The sequence below is a fragment of the Lichenostomus cassidix genome, chromosome 28 (genome assembly GCF_008360975.1).
Source record: "Lichenostomus cassidix isolate B80296 chromosome 28, HeHo_3.0, whole genome shotgun sequence".
Taxonomy (NCBI): Eukaryota; Metazoa; Chordata; class Aves; order Passeriformes; family Meliphagidae; genus Lichenostomus; species Lichenostomus cassidix.
Genome location: NC_139508.1, coordinates 2,884,975 through 2,900,599, shown reverse-complemented (window position 1 = coordinate 2,900,599; position 15,625 = coordinate 2,884,975). Strand labels below are relative to the sequence as shown.

Below are 15,625 nucleotides of genomic sequence, written 5' to 3'. Positions count from 1 at the left end.
GCAGTGGGGGGGTCTCACCCCTCTTTAGGAGCCGAATTATGGGGTTTCCAAAGGGAAGGAGCTGCCTCCCGCTTCCACCACAGCCCCCCACTCTTTGGGGATGAACGGGGGGATTGTGCTTGTTGGGGAATCGAGTGATAAATATTAATTATGCCGAGCAGCCTCTCCAGCCCACCCTTGTCTCCACAACATTCCAGGACGGGGAGAGACGGAGGCAGAGTCAATTTATTCACGGAGCAGGTCACTCCCTGTACGAACATCCCTTTCAAAAGGGAGTTGCAACTGGAGGAGATCAAGCGGGGCTGAGTTTGCCTCCCTCAGATATGATAAAATATTCTAATAAATACTCGGGAAGCCCATGACAAGGAGAATGTTTCGTGCTGGTGAGACCTTCCTGGTGAGGCCTTTTGGGGGGTCCTGCAGCATCCTCAGGGCCTGTCTGCCCTTCGGTCCCATCAGATGGTCACTGTCCCATGGGATGCCCTCATGATTTCCAATTTTTAATATAAAAACTCATTAAAAGCTGTTTCTTCCTCCTGGATGTTCAGGAGGAATTTTGTCCTCCCTTTGCTGTGGGGAACACAAAACCCCACAGAGCTCCCCACACTGTGGGGATGACACTGTGGGTGGTCCCTGACACAGGGACAACAGCACCCCAGCCCTATCCCCACTCCCACCCCATTCCTGGCCCATTTCTCTCCTTTTCCCAGACAAATCCCAGCCCTATCCTCACTCCCACTCCATTCCTGGACCTATTCCATCCCCACTCCCATCCCATCCCTGGCCCCTTCTGAGCACCATCCACAGTCCCAACCCTGTCCTGGCCCCATCCCATCTCCATCTCCAACCCTATGTCCATTCTGATTCTGTTCCTGGCCGCGGCTCACCCCAATCCAAGGCTGGCCCTGGCCCTATCCCAGTTCCTATTCCCATCTCATCCCTGACCCCATCCCCGCTTTCATCCCACCCTCAGTCCCAGCCCTGGCCTGCCTCATCCCATCCCCAGTCCCATATCCATTCCCACCCTGTTCCTGACCCCATCCCATCCCCAATCCCAGCCCCACCCCAATCCCACCCATCCCTGCTCCCATCCCACCTCCACTGCCAATCCCCGCTCCTCCAGCCCCACCGTTCCCAGTCCCATTCCCATTCCCACCCTTCCCAGCCCATTCCCACTCCAAGCCCGTAACCCAATCCCTCCCCAATCCTAATCTCAGCCCCGCCCAGTCCCCTCCCACCTCCCCATTTCCCCCCCGCCCCCCCCGTTCCCATCCGGTGGGCGACGGCGTCACCGTGCGGCCGCTCCGGGCAGCGCGGAGCTCTCCCCGCCAGGACGCGACCCCCGGCACCGGGGCGCTCCCGGTTGCTCGGGGGGTGCACGGCCCGGCCCCGGTGCGTGCGGGGCTGCGGGTGCTCCCGGGGCGCGGGGCGAGATGGGGGCGCGGCACCGGGAGGGCTCCGGGTGCTCCCGGGGAGCGGCCGCGGTGCCCCCGCGCTGTCCCCGCCGTGGGGATGAGTCCTGCCGCTGCGGGGAGCGGGGTCAGGGCCTCCCGCACCCCCCGAGCACCGGGCGGGTCCCGCAGCCCCGGCGGGCGGGGGGCGCGGGGGGGTGCAGTGGCGGCGGCGGGCCGGGGGGTGGCACGGCCGAGCCAGGCGGGAGCGCGGCGGAGCCGGTGATGCTGCCTGGGAGGGTCCCGGTGCTCCGCAGCCGCGGCCCCGCATCCCCACCTTCCTCTCTCCCTGCAGCGCTGCGCTCCCGCCGCCCGGCAGCCTCGATCCCCGCGTCCCGGTGCTGCCCGCTATCCCTGCATCCTCCCATCCCGGCATCTCGGCGGCTGCACCCGTGCTGCCCGGCATCCCTGCCTTCCCGCATCCCGGCATCCTTCCGTCCCTGCATCCTCCCGTCCCTGCATCTCTGCATCCCCGCATCCTCCCATCCCCGCATCCTGCCGTCCCTCCATCCCAGCGCCGCTCAGCGCCCCGTGCAGCCCCGCCGAGCAGCTGAGCCGTGACGCCCCGTTTTGGGGAGCAGCGGGGGGGCCCGGGAGGGCCGCGGTCAGGCTCAGCACCAACCCCGGGGGCTCAGGACCCCCCGTGCCCACCCTCGGCACGGCCGCCCCGCGCCGGGGATGAGGCAGCGCCGGGGGGAACACGAGCGGCGCCGCAGCTAACGGTACGTGCGACCCCACCCCAAAATTACCGGGGCCGCGGGGGCGTGCGAGGGTTGGGGGGGTTTGGGGGAGGCTGCAGGGCTCGGGGTGCAAACCAGCCGGAGGAGATCCCCAGAAAGGTGAGGATGGGGTGGGAAAAGAGGGAGGGGGGCTGTGGGAAAAGCCTGCCAGGGGGAAGCACATCCCTCGGGGGGACATTATCTCGGAAAAGGCAGCCGACGTGCCTGGTGGGAAGGGGATTTGCGGCCGTGATTCCATGGCGCTCGATAATCCCGAGCGCTGGTTTTTCCCGAGCCATCTGGGCACTCGCGGAAGCGGCGGGGGATTGGGTGGGGGCGAGGCGGGGGGGCTGCGGCCATCGATCCCAGGGGTCTCCCCTCTCCGAGCAGCTGGCGGGAGCTCGCAGCCCCCAGCCCATCATGCCGTCGTCCAAGAGCGGGAGCGAGTTCTGGATCGATGGATCCCACCGGGAGGCGGCACTGGAAGATTTCTACGTCGTGGGCCCCGAGCTGGGACGGTACCGGGCGGGGAGAGGGAACTGGGAGGGACTGGGAGGGGCAGAATTCCCCCTGGGGTGGGAAGGGGTCCTGGCTGGGGCAGACTGGCCTGGTGGGGAGAGGGCTGGAGGGAAGCAGGGGGGATGCAGGGATGTGGGGAGGAGTGAGGAAATACAGAGGGGATGGATGGGGGGGGTTGGAGGGATTTAGGGGGGATTGGAGTGATTTAGTGATTTAAGGGGGATGGATGGATTCAGGGGGGGTGGATGACAGGGAGTGGAGGGATTTGGGGGCAATGGATGGTGGGGAATGCAGGAAAGAGTGCAGGAAGGGAGCAACAGATACAAAGGGGACAGACGGATGTGGGAGGAATGGAAGAATGGAGGGATGCAGGAAGGGATGGGCATGCAGGGGAGATGATGGATGTGGAAGGGCCTTGGAAGGAGGGATGGGAGGATGGATGGTGACAGACTCTCCCCTCCCGTGTCACCTGGGGCTGGGACTGTGCTGTGACACTGCAGCCACAGTCTGGGACCTCTTGCTGGGGGCTTGCAGGATGGGCTGGGGGTCCCTGGGCATGAGGAGCTGGATATTCCTCACACCCCTGGCAGGGAGTGGGATCATGGGGAGACTGATCCCACCCTGAGCACCCCAAGGCTTTGTGGGGTGGGCAGTGAGGGTCCCACCTGCAGCAGCCTCCTGCAAAGGACAGGCAGTGCCACTCCACAGAGAGTCTGGATTCCCAGCTCTGCATTTGGGTTGGAGAGTTCATCTGAGGGCTGTGATCCCTGATGAGGTGTCCCAGTGCCCCCGGGGTGCTGGGAACCCATGGTGGGAGGGTTGCTGGTCTCTTTTGTGGGGTCTCTGGGCTGTCCCAGTGTGGGGAGACTGCACTGCCTCAGAGCTCTGGCTCTGGAATGGGTGGATTTGGTGGTCCTGGTGGTTCAGGCCAGACCCAGCTGCCACTGGGTTTGTGTCGTCAGAGGATCCTGAAAAACAGCAGTTTTGGTAAAAGCAGGAATTTAAGGGTTTATATCGAGGTGTGGCCATGTCAGCCCAGGGCTCAGCAGTGTCCAGCCCTGCACTGAGGGGTGTAGGACAGAGGGACAAGCCTGGAGCCCCTGGAATCCATCCATCCATCCACCCATCCATCCAGTTTCAGCACCCAGGTTTAAATCAAGCTGCTCTCGGTCCTGGAGCCACCCACTCACTGCGTGTTGAGATCCGGGTGGGATTTGGGCTGCTGGGAACCCACGCGCCCTGCACAGCTCTCCCTTAGAGCCTCTCCGGGCAAGGCTGGATCCCGCTCTGGCCCGGAAGCCCCAGGGAGCAGGGATGGATGGAGGGAGCAGGGCAGGGATGTGGGGGCAGCGGGGAGGACCCAGCCCGGGGCTGCTCCCAGCCCTCGCACGTTCCAGGCTCTCGGCAAATCCCATTGTTCGACATTTTCCAGTTCATCTGGAAAGCAAATGCAATTATCTGCCGTCGCAGGCAAGGCTGATTGGGGATATTTATTTGAGGCCTTGAGCGGCGGCTGCGGGGGCTGGCAGGGCCGAGGTGTGGCGAATTCCGGCGCGGATCCCAGCGCTGCCCTAATTGGGGACGCGTGAGGGGCAGCGCCGCGGGCACAGCGGGCACAGGAGCCACCCCGGCTCCTCCTAAACGCCGAGCCGAGCGCTCCTAAATGATCTTGTTAGCGGCGGGAATCAGGCTGGGAATTGTCCGTGCGGAAAAATGTAGAGGGAGGGTGAGAGGAGACAGATCCTGGCTGGGATTCAGCTGTGGACAGGGGGTGGAGAGTGCTGTCCCCCTGTCCAGCTGGGAAATTCCGAGAATAACCCCGGAATTCCAGCCCCCCTCCCGCTGGAAGCGCCTTATTGTGGTGGTCGCAGCAGCAGCGATGCCATTTTGGGGTCAAATTGCAGCTTTTGCCCTTTTTTCCCGAGCTGGAGCAGGCGGCGGCCGCTTCTCCCCTCCCAGCTGGAACGGATTCGTTTCCAAATCACTCTTTATTTGTAGACTAAAGTTTCACGGAGAATGTTTGGCCAAAGGGAGGGAATGTTTTGAAGCTGGGCAAGGCTGGGGTTCGCTGATCCCGGCTGGATCCCGCAGCATCCCGGTGGTACCCGGGCCTGCCGTTGCCATGGGAACGCCGTTCCCAAGTTCAGCCGGATGAGTTGCAAAAATCTGCTCTGGGTTTGAAGACAAATCCCTCTTTCAGGAGAGCGCCCGGGAGCGCGGGGGCTGCAGTAGGGGGAGGTCGGTGGGCTCAGGGGAGGTTTTGGTGTGAAAGTCGGTGAGTTTGGGGTCTGTTCTTGCCGGGCAATGCTGGACACCTCCAGGCACAGCCTGAGCTCCGTCCCAGAAGGCGGCGAAGCCAAAGTGCGGTAAAACGCCGCCGATTACTCGAGGGCAGGAATTAATCTGCTCCAGGAGCCAGGCAGGGAGATGGAATTGCAAATGAGCCCCGGAATGGCCCCGAGCGATGGGCTGATTTCACCGTCCAGCGCTCAGAAAACGTGATTAACTCGAGCTGAGATCGCCACCAGCCGGGGGGCGCGGCGGGGAGGCGGTGGCAGCGGTCCCCGGGTCACCCGGAGCGGTTTGACCTGGCGGGGAGGTGTCCGGTGACAGGGACAGTCGCGTGAGGGATGGAGTGTCACAGGCAGTGTCCCTGCTGTCGCCGAGAGGCTGCGAGTGGGGACACAGCGGCTCCGTGCTGTCGTGAAAGCCGCTTAGGGATTTAAACCCCCTGTAGAACTGGGGTTTAATTGAAATAGCCTTAGCTGGGAAAGCAGGGAATGGTGCGGGAGGGGGGCAGGGGGAGGGATGAGGGAGAGGGACTCATCAGGAAGGGAGTGCAGGAAGGGAATTTGGGGGGATGAGGGAGAGGGACTCATCAGGGGTGCAGGAAGGGAATTTGGGGGGATGCAGGAGAGGGGTACAGGAAAGGGATGCAGGAGTTGGGGGATGCAGGAAAGGGACACATCAGGAACAGAGTGCAGGAGAAATGGGATGAAGGAGGATGGGAGTGAAGAAGTGGGGGGGATGGAGGAGGAGGGGGATACACAAGGGAGGGAATATGGGATTGGAAGGATGCAGGAGGAGGGGGTTGCAAGAAGAGTGGGATCCATGAAAATAGGGATCCATGAAAATAGGGATCCATGAAAATAGGGATCCCTGAAGAGTGGGCTGCAGGAGGAGTGGGATCCATGAAAAGCAGGATCCATAAAAATTGGGGTGCAGGAGGAGTGGGATGCGGGAGAGGATCACATCAGGAGTGGGGTGCAGGAAGGGAATTTTTGGGGGGGATGCAGGAGAGAGGTACAGGAAAGAAATGAAGGACTGGGGGGAAGCCACGAGGATGGGAATGCGGGACTGGGGGGATGCAGGAGAAGTGGGATGAGGGAGGAGTGGGATCCATGTGGAGGGGAATGCAGGAGAAGGGGAATCCATGGAAAGCAGGATCCATGCTGAGCTCCCAGTGCCTGGCACTGACAAAGGTGCTGGTGGGGGGCACAGGGCAAGTGGGACCCCCAGCTCTGTGCCAGCCTGACAGCCCCCATACCCTCCTAGGGGAGCCACCTCGGTGGTGTTCAGCTGCCAGGAGAAGGGCACAGGAACGCCGTATGCTGCCAAGATCCTGAAGAAAACGGTGAGTGAGGCAGGAGAGGGGCTGGAGGGGGAAGGGGCTGCACCAGGGAGCTGGGGAGGGGTGGGGGTGTCTCTCCTCCCCTCCCCTTTGGCATCAGGATGGGTGTGGGGCTAGCACCAGGCATTGCTCTCATAATCTGGAGTGTCAGACGGACAAAAGTGCTGGGATTTGGGACGGGGATGGGCCTTGGGACAGACATGGGACATGCTGGGAGTGATGGGAGGGGGTCTCTGCCAGGCCTGACAGCGCAGGTGACACAACCTCTGCATGGGCTCTGCTTCCCAGATTGACAAAAAGATCGTGAGGACGGAGATCGGGGTCCTGCTGCGGCTCTCGCACCCCAACATTGTGAGTATGACCCTGGTGACACAGCTGCCACCTCCCTTTGGGTCAGATCCACAGCTGCTGGGGGTGGCTTTGCCTTTAACTCAGCCCAGTGCCGAGGGAAGGGCTGGAATGTCCTTGTCCTCGTCCCATCTTAGTGCAGGATGAAGCCACCATCCCCTGTGTCCCCCCTGTCCCCATGTCCCCTCCCTGCCCCACAGACAGAGTCCAGGTCACTCCCCACTCACTGCCACACAAAATTCCTGCTCCTTGCAGCTCCTTTCAGCTCCCAGCTCTGCAATCCAGGGCTGAGAACTCCCATCCTCCCCCTCCCCACGCCCTGGCTCGAGATTTCCACCGGGTAAGCAATTTCCATCGAGGAGATCAAATGAATCCCACGGAAAATTGCCTGTCTGGAATGAATCCTGCCAGGGGAGATGAAAGGGGAGGCCGGGGCTGCAGGGCTGGGGTTGTGTCTCACCCTCTGCTGTTCCCTTGCTCAGCGCTCTGGGGATAATGAGAGCTCCGGGGGGGAAAAAGGGAGTGGGGCTGGAGCGATTTGCAACGCCCAGAGTGGATCTAATCCAGCCAGGCCCTCAGGAATGGCAGGGCCTGGGGGGCTCTGTGCCCCCCACCTCCCAGAAAAGGCTCATTCCCGACTGTGTGGGTCCACCAGGAAATTGTAAAAGCATCTTGGAGAACACCTGAGTTAAGGAAATGATAAAAAAAGGCACCTGAGAACTACTGTGGGGCTGAGGGATTGGACAGGCCTTGTTCCTGTTGGGATTGTGATCAGGACATCACCGGGACATCACCAGGACATCGCTAGGACATCGCCAGGACATTGCTGGGACATTGTCGGGACATTGTCGGGACATTGTCAGGCCCAAGCTGCAGCATCCCTCAAACCTCGGGCATGGCTGCATCCAGCTCGACCATCTTCAGTCTGGAGGAGCACCAAAACCTTGATGCAAAGAGATGAAGCCAAGAGAAATCCAAAACATCCCAAAATCAGGGATAACAGGGGCAAAGCGCTGGGGATGAGGTGTCCCTAAACCTCTCGGCCAGCTCAGCGTGGGCTCATTTTGGGGTGTTTCAATGCTTTTGGGGCAATTTGATGCTTCAGCCTTTTCCCTGGAAACATTTCCCCCATCCCAGGGCAGCCAGGATGGGAATCACCCACTTGAGCCGTGGATGGGAAGAGGCTCCTCTCTGATGTGTTATCAGGAACGCCACAGACAATCCAATTTCCGCCCTCCCCTCTCCTCAGAGCCACAGAGAAGGACCCATCCCGCTTGAATATTTAAATCCCCCGAGGTTTCCGTGGGGTTCTGCTCATCCCCAAGTTCGAGTGATGTTTGAAGAGGAGCTGCTCTGCTCCGTTATCGACGCCAGCGCCGCTATCGTGCGGCACCGACCTCGGCAGCGGCTGATAATAGGATTGTAAACTTTTGAAGTTAATAGGAAAATTATAGTGCTCCGTGTATTATTATAATGCAATAAGCTGCCACATAGTGTCTCTCACCCCGCGGGGGATCACGGCTTGTCACCCAGCCTGGGAAGGGAATGATTAAAGCCCCGTGAAATTCGCGGTGTCACAAAAGTCTTTAAGAGGCATGAAATTCTTGGGTTTCCATTTTTTTTCTTTAAAAAAAAAAAAAAAAAAGGAAAAATTGCATTTGGATGTCGCTTTGAGAGAGGATTGTTAATTCCAGATGGGCTGCGGAGGCACAAAGGGCTCGTGTGGGAGCTGGATCACAAAAATCGGGAGGAAAACACTTGGTTTGGTGCATTTTCTGCTGCAGAGCTGTCCAAGGGACATTCCCAGAGCCTTGATCTCAGGGTGGCTGTGACCCTGCAGGGCTCTGTCTGACTTTCCTGCATCCCAGCCTGGGCAGGTGTGCAGGATCCATCCCTTGGGATACAGCTGGGGTTGTGGAGGCTCTGAGATGCTGACAGAGCCGTGAAATTAAAATGCTCTCAGTGAGCTCCTCCTCTGGCAAACGAGCGTGGAGATGTGAGGATGGAGAGGATGAAGAGGATGGAGAGGATGAAGAGGATGGAGAGAATGAAGAGGATGGAGAGGATGAAGAGGATAAAGGCACGGCGCGCCTGGCTATTCCCATTCCCAGATTCATCTTTAATCCATGTTGAGTGGGGCTGCTGCAAACGGTTAAAAAAATCCAGGTGAAAACAAACCGAGAGTTGGAAAAAAAAGCCAAATCGAGGAGGGAAACGTGCTGGTTTGCCCCGAAACAACCCTTTCCCCTCTCCCTGGCTGTCACACCCTCCTCCCAGGATGCAATCCCACATCCACGAATCCCTCCTGTCGCCCTCTCCAGATCAAGCTGAAGGAGATTTTCGAGACGCCCTCGGAGATTGCGCTGGTGCTGGAGCTGGTGACGGGAGGAGAGCTCTTCGACAGGTATGCCTGGATCCACTCCAGGGGGGATGGAACCCCCCGGGATGGGGGAGGAGGGTGAGGATGGAGGGGGCTGAAGGCTCCGTGTGCCCGCAGGATCGTGGAGAGAGGGTTCTACAGCGAGCGGGATGCGGCTCACGTGGTCAAGCAGATCCTGGAGGCTGTTTCGGTAATGTGACCCTGGGGATGGCCTGGCTGGGGGGGTCCTGGGGGTGGTTTGGGGGTGGCTGCACCCTAATGTCCCTGGGGAGAGGCACCCAGAGCTACCCCCATCCCAAATATCCATGGGAGAGGCACCCAGAGATGCCCCCATCCCAAATATACTCAATGAGAGACACTTCAAGCTGCCACCATCACAAATATCCCTAGGAAGATGTGCCTTCCTAGGGATATTCATCCCAAATATCTCTGGGGAGAGGTGCCTGGAGCTGTCCTCATCCCAAATATCCCTAGGGAGAGGCACCCAGAGCTGCCCCCATCCCAAATATCCCTAGGAAGAGGTGCCTGGACCTGTCCTCATCCCAAATATTCCTGAGGAGAGGCTCCCAGAGCTGCCCCCGTCCCAAATATCCTCAATGAGAGATGCCTGGAGCTGCCCCCATCCCAAATATCCCTAGGAAGAGGTGTCTGGGGCTGCCCCCATCCCAAATATCTCCAGGGAGAAGCACCCAGAGCTGCCCCCATCCCAAATATCCACAAGGAGAGGTGCCTGGAGTTGCACTCATCCCAAATATCCCTGTGGAGAGGTGTCTGGAGCTGTCCCTATCCCAAATATCCCTGTGGAGAGGCATGCAGAGCTGCCCCCATCCCAAATATCCCTGAGGAGAGGCCCCCAGAGCTGCCCCCATCCCAAATATCCCTAGAGAGAGGTGTCTGGAGCTGCCCCATCCCAAATATCTGGGGAGAAGCACCCAGCGCTGCCCCCATCCCAAATTCCTCATTTGTCCACTCGCCCTTGGCCTTCCAAAGGCACCGCTGGGAGAAGATGGATCCACTTTTAAGGGGAATGAAGGGGAGGAGGGAGGAAGGTCAGGGCTGCTCTGCATCCCAGGGTTTCCATGGCAACGGGAGGGTTTAAAAACAGGAACTCCTGACTGGAAACGGCTGTTCCCAAAGGTCCCATCGGGCTAGCTGGTCCCGAGTTTGTGTCAGATCCCAAATTCTGAGGTTGTTCCCTTCTTTTTTTGCAGTATATCCTTTTTTCCTTTTTTTTTGCAGTATTTGCATGAAAACGGAGTTGTCCACCGGGACCTGAAGCCGGAGAACCTCCTCTACGCGGACCTGTCCCCCGACGCGCCCCTCAAAATCGGTGGGGCTGATTTTATTTAAATTTAAATTGAATTTTAATTTAATTTAAATTTGTCTGGGGGAGGGGGCTGTGACACACGGTGGGGGTCCCAGTGCCCCTTCCCCGATGGCAATGCCACTCCCTCGTGTCCCTGCAAGGTGACTTCGGGCTCTCCAAGATCGGTGGGGCTGATTTTATTTAAATTTTAATTTAATTTAATTTTAATTTGTCTGGGGGAGGGGGGCTGTGGCACAAGGTGGGGGTCCCGGTGCCCCTTCCCCGATGGCAATGCCACTCCCTCGTGTCCCTGCAAGGTGACTTCGGGCTCTCCAAGATTGTGGACGAGCAGGACACCATGAAAACCGTGTGTGGGACGCCGGGGTACTGCGGTGAGTGGGGACAGAGGACATCAGGGGGTGAGAGGGACCTTTTGGGGGAGAGAAAAACTAAGGGTGTTGCCTTTTGCTGGTCTTAGAATGATGAGGCAGACAGGGTTAAAGGGATAAAAGGGTTTTACTTTGGTGTTTTAATGGGATTTTAGGTGCACAGTGCTTTAAGGGTGGGAAACACCGAGATGCACACACCGTGTTGTTATAATACAATAATAATTTTTATAGCTCTTACAAATTAGCACATCTGTCCAGGATTTCTCAGTAAGGAAATAAATGAAGTCATGTTTCCCTGTTCCAAAGAAACTCTCCTCAAATGGGGTTAAAGCCCAGCTTACAAAATACGTTTCAGAGAGAAGGGTTCAAGTTAAAACTCGGTGGTTTTTTATAGTTTGGGGCTCTTTGGTTTCTTGCTGTGAACGTTTGCAGAAAACCCCAAAATTAAGTTAGAATATCAGACTACAAAACTACAATCATACTTGTTAAGGGTATAAAGTATATAGAGAAGGTATAAAAAATGTATAAAAGGATATATTAGAAAGAAAAAGCAAAAATCCTCAGGCATCAAGGGTGGGAGGAACATTCTGGGTGGTTTTCCCTGCCTGAGGCTGGGCACAGCTCGGTGCAGGGATGGCAGGGGTTGTGTCACTTTTGCCACATTTGTCCCTTTTCCCCCCACTCAGAGGGGTTTTCTCTGCCGTTTTCTCACCCCCACGGGTGGGTTTGACCCCAAACTTTCCTTCCAGCCCCCGAAATCCTGCACGGCTGTCCCTACGGGCCGGAGGTGGACATGTGGAGCGTGGGCGTCATCACCTACATCCTGTGAGTGTCACAGCCTGGGGACAGCTCTGGCAGGGTTTGTCCCACATCATGGGGGGTGGCAGGGTTTGTCACCTCTGTCCCACGGCTCCTGTCCCCTCTGCAGGCTCTGTGGCTTTGAGCCCTTTTTTGACCCGCGGGGGGATCAGTACATGTACAGCAGAATCCTCACCTGTGACTACGAGTTTGTGTCGCCCTGGTGGGACGAGGTGTCCCCCAACGCCAAGGATTTGGTGAGTGAGGCAGCGCCGGGGCTTGTGAAACTGTAAAAAAAAAATTATTTTATTATTTTATTTTATTTTATTTATCTATTTATCTGTTCTATTCTAGTCTTCTCTATTTTATTTTTACTTTATTTTATTTTACTCTCTTTTATTTGTTAATTTATTTATTTATGTATTTTATATAACATATAATAGATAATAGATAATATATAATATATAATATATAATATATAATATATAATATATAATATATAATATATAATATATAATATATAATATATAATATATTCCATCTTTTATGTATTTATTTAAATTATTTTATTTATTTAAATTATTTATTTATTTTACACTGTTTTTATTTATTCATTTAGCCGATTTTATTTGCTGCGTATTTTTATTATTTCATGACTTCATTTTTAGCTCTTTGTTTATGAATTGCTTTTATTTATTGATAACATTTTATTGCTTATGTTATGATTTCATTTTTACCTATTTGTTTATTGATTTCTTTAATTTTGTTTATTTATTGCACATTTTATTAATGATGGATTTACTTATGATTCTATTTTTACTTATTTATTACATTATTTGTTTATTTATTACAAATTTTCATTAATTTATCACTATTTTCATTATTGATTTCACTTACAATTTTATTTTTATCTACTTATTGAATTTGCTTATTTATTTGTATTTACTAACCACATATTTTTATTATTGATTTCCTGCATTTCATGATTTTATTTTGTAATATATTTATTTAATTAAATATGTTTATGTATTTATATTAATATATATTAATATCTGTATATGTTTTATATAAGCTATTTATTTATCACACATTTCTATTAATAATTTCATTTATTGATCAATTTATCATGATAACTTTATCTTTCATCATTCAATAAAATATTTATGTATTTATCATTTATTTATTATTACATGCTCTTGCTTTCTTTAATTTCATTCATTCATTCAGTATTTTCATTGATTTTATGATTAATTTCACTTTTTTTCTTATTTTACCGTGAATTATTTTGAAACCCCAAAAACCTGGGGCGTTTTTCGGTGTTTTCAGGTCAGAAAACTGATCGTTTTGGATCCCCAGAAGAGGCTGACGGTTTACCAAGCCCTGAATCACCCCTGGGTCACTGGCAAAGCAGCCAAATTCGCTCACATGGACAGCACGCAGAAAAAACTGCAGGAATTCAACGCCAGGAGGAAACTGAAGGTGAGGAATGTCCTCTGTCACCCTGGGATGTGGTTTTGAAGGGCAGAATCCCCCTAAAAACCCTCTTGGGACCCCAAGGAAAGCTGTGGGGCTGTGCCAGTGGGGTTTGGGATAAGTTTTAGGGTAATTTCCTTCCCCCAGAGGGTGGAGGGACACTGAATTCCCCCAGGGAATGGTCTGGAATTCCCCAAGGCTGATGGAGCTCCGGGAGCATTTGGACATTTTTGGGATGTCCAGGTCAGGGGTTGGGCTGGACGATCCCTGCAGGATGGACTCAGCCCTGACCATCCCATCCTTAATTCCATCATTAATCCCATCCTTAATTCCCTCATTAATTCCACCATTCTTCACCCCAGGCTGCCATGAAAGCCGTGGTGGCCTCCAGCCGCCTGGGCAACCACGGCCACCACGACTGCTCCCGCGGTGGCCGCGGCCAGGGTGGCACCAGGAGCCTGGCCAAGCCCACAGGGACCGGCGAGCCTGAGTTCCAGAGTGACCACCCCGCCGTGGCCCCGGTGGCCGTGGCCCCGGTGGCAGTGCCAGGGGCTGGCTGTGACACTTAAAGGGCTCAGGGAAGCCGCAGCACCGAGCCTTGGGGACAGCGCCGAGCCCATCCTCGTGTCGTGTCCTGTCACCCCCCCGTCGCTGTCCCTGTGTCTGTGCCCGCCTGGCTGAGGGGACAAGGCGGTGACTTTGTCTTCCCACTCTCCTCCGGCAGCTTGGGTTTGGAAAGATCCCAAAAAACGAGGAGCAAACAGCAGAACTGAGGGTTTTTTTCTTCCACCTTTCCCTGCGAAGGCAGCGCGGTGTCTTTGGGGGGTTCCTGTAAATAGTCCTGAAGGTTTTATTTCTTGGGATTGTGCTGTCGTGGCTGTGACACCTCCAGTGTTGTCACCAGCCCAGCTGTGGGTTTGCTGCTGTGTTAGGAGGGGTTTTAGGAGCTTTTGACCCCAAATGTTTGATCTTCTCTGGAGAACAGCCCGTGCCAGGAATTCCCTTGTCATTCCCAACCCCTGGGTTGTGTGTTTTTGGGTTTGTTCCCCACCTTCAGCCCTGCCGTGGATCCCTAGTGATGGTGACAGGGTTGTCACAGACTGGGAATGCTGGTCTGGCCTCCCCTTGGTGTTCCAAGTCAGGATTTATACAATTTTAACAAGAATTTACACAATCTTTAACAAGAATAACACAGCTCTTTGTACCTTGTGAGACTCTGCCACAGAACTGCTGTTCCCTGAGGGAGGACAATGAGTTTATACCTGTTTTATTTTGATTTTTTAATGAAATCAGCAGATGAACTTCTTGAAAAAAAACCATTTTTTTAGGCAGGAAACAGGATAAGCATTTACAGATTTAATACAGAGCAAGTGACCAGACAGGAAAAGCCATATTCCATGTGGGAATTATAGAGAGCTGGTGGGATCCTGCCAGGTTTCATCCCTGAGGCAGCAACCACGACCTGCAGCCCCACGATTTGGGTTCACAACAGGGTATCCAGGTTAAAAATCCCCCCTGGAGCAGAATAAATCCATGCAGGAGGTTCATTCCCCCAGGATGGTGGCACAGAATCGAGCAGGAAGGGCAAAAAACAAAACCGAATTGGATGTTTTGCCCAAGGTGACAAAGCCAAGGGTGACCCAGCAGGGTCAGAAGGCTGATGGCAGAGCAGGGGGAGGACAATGTGACACAAAGGTTTTGTGTTCATCTCCAGCACGAGCAGAAATCAGAACAGCTCCTTGTCAGGGCTGATCCAGCACGGAGCTCCGTGGGGTTTAGGGAGCCAAACACAGTGGAGAAATAGGAAGTTCAAGAGGGGTTTTAATTGGAAAAATACCATGGCTTGACCAGAGCTGCACTGTTTTGGACTGAGTTGCTCTTTTGTGGGGAAGCAGCTGCCTGGAGAGGTGTCCCAGGGGGAAATGAAGCCGCTGATCCCACAGGACACTGCAGCACAGGGAAATTATCCCTTTTTCTTCACATTTTTTTGCAGGAGGGGCAGTTTTTCCCTCTCCTTTTTTTAATCCTGAGAGCTGAGCCTTTCAGGGTGCTCAGCTCCAGTGTCCATCCCGTCCCCAGTGTGTCCTTCCAAACTCCATTTCGTGTCTCCAGCAGGACCTGAACTCCACCTCGTTGTTCCCTAACCCAGGTTTTAAAGACTGTTTTCTATCCTTTGGCGTGAAATGCTGATTAAAGCCCCTTGCAGGACCAGGCTGCAGAGCAGGGACTGGCGCTGGGAAAGGCTGAGTGATGTTGCTGAGCAACCCCAATCCTGCAGGAAAACAGGAAAAAGGTAGCTTCGGTTGACAAATAAATGATACAAAATATCTCCGTTGTGCCGCAGGGAGAGAGGGGGCTGTAAGCAAAACCAGGAGTTTGTCTCTTATGTTACAAAGTTATTGTTCCACAGGTATTTGTACTTAAAGATAGGGAAAATGCACTCCAGGGAGGTGCATTTCGGTCTGTTGCTGTTTGCAGAGTGTGTTTGAGTAACTACTTCAGTGTAGTGGTGACAGTTCTGATATCCAGGTATTTATAACCAAGTAGAGACAGCGAATAAAGCACCAAATCTCCGAGCGTGGGCTGCGTTGTCACTGTTTTCCTCGGAATA

General features: G+C 54.5%; 1 protein-coding gene across 2 annotated transcripts; it reads left to right on the top strand.

Annotated features, from left to right (window-relative positions):
• Positions 1-1,269: 1,269 nt before the first annotated feature.
• Positions 1,270-15,590, top strand: LOC146426193 (calcium/calmodulin-dependent protein kinase type IV-like). 2 transcript variants are annotated; one of them, XM_085040609.1, is made up of 13 exons: positions 1,270-1,392; positions 1,747-2,173; positions 2,561-2,688; positions 6,245-6,323; positions 6,609-6,671; positions 8,990-9,072; positions 9,166-9,238; positions 10,288-10,378; positions 10,672-10,746; positions 11,493-11,568; positions 11,672-11,798; positions 12,868-13,020; positions 13,377-15,590. In XM_085040609.1, the coding sequence occupies exons 3-13, from the start codon at positions 2,591-2,593 to the stop codon at positions 13,581-13,583; spliced, it is 1,125 nt and encodes a 374-aa protein (XP_084896735.1). In that variant the 5' UTR covers positions 1,270-1,392; positions 1,747-2,173; positions 2,561-2,590; the 3' UTR covers positions 13,584-15,590. The 2 variants fall into 2 exon arrangements, with proteins under 2 accessions (XP_084896735.1, XP_084896734.1); XM_085040608.1 differs by lacking the exon at positions 1,270-1,392 and having other exon boundaries at positions 1,623-2,173.
• The last annotated feature ends 35 nt before the right edge of the window (positions 15,591-15,625 follow it).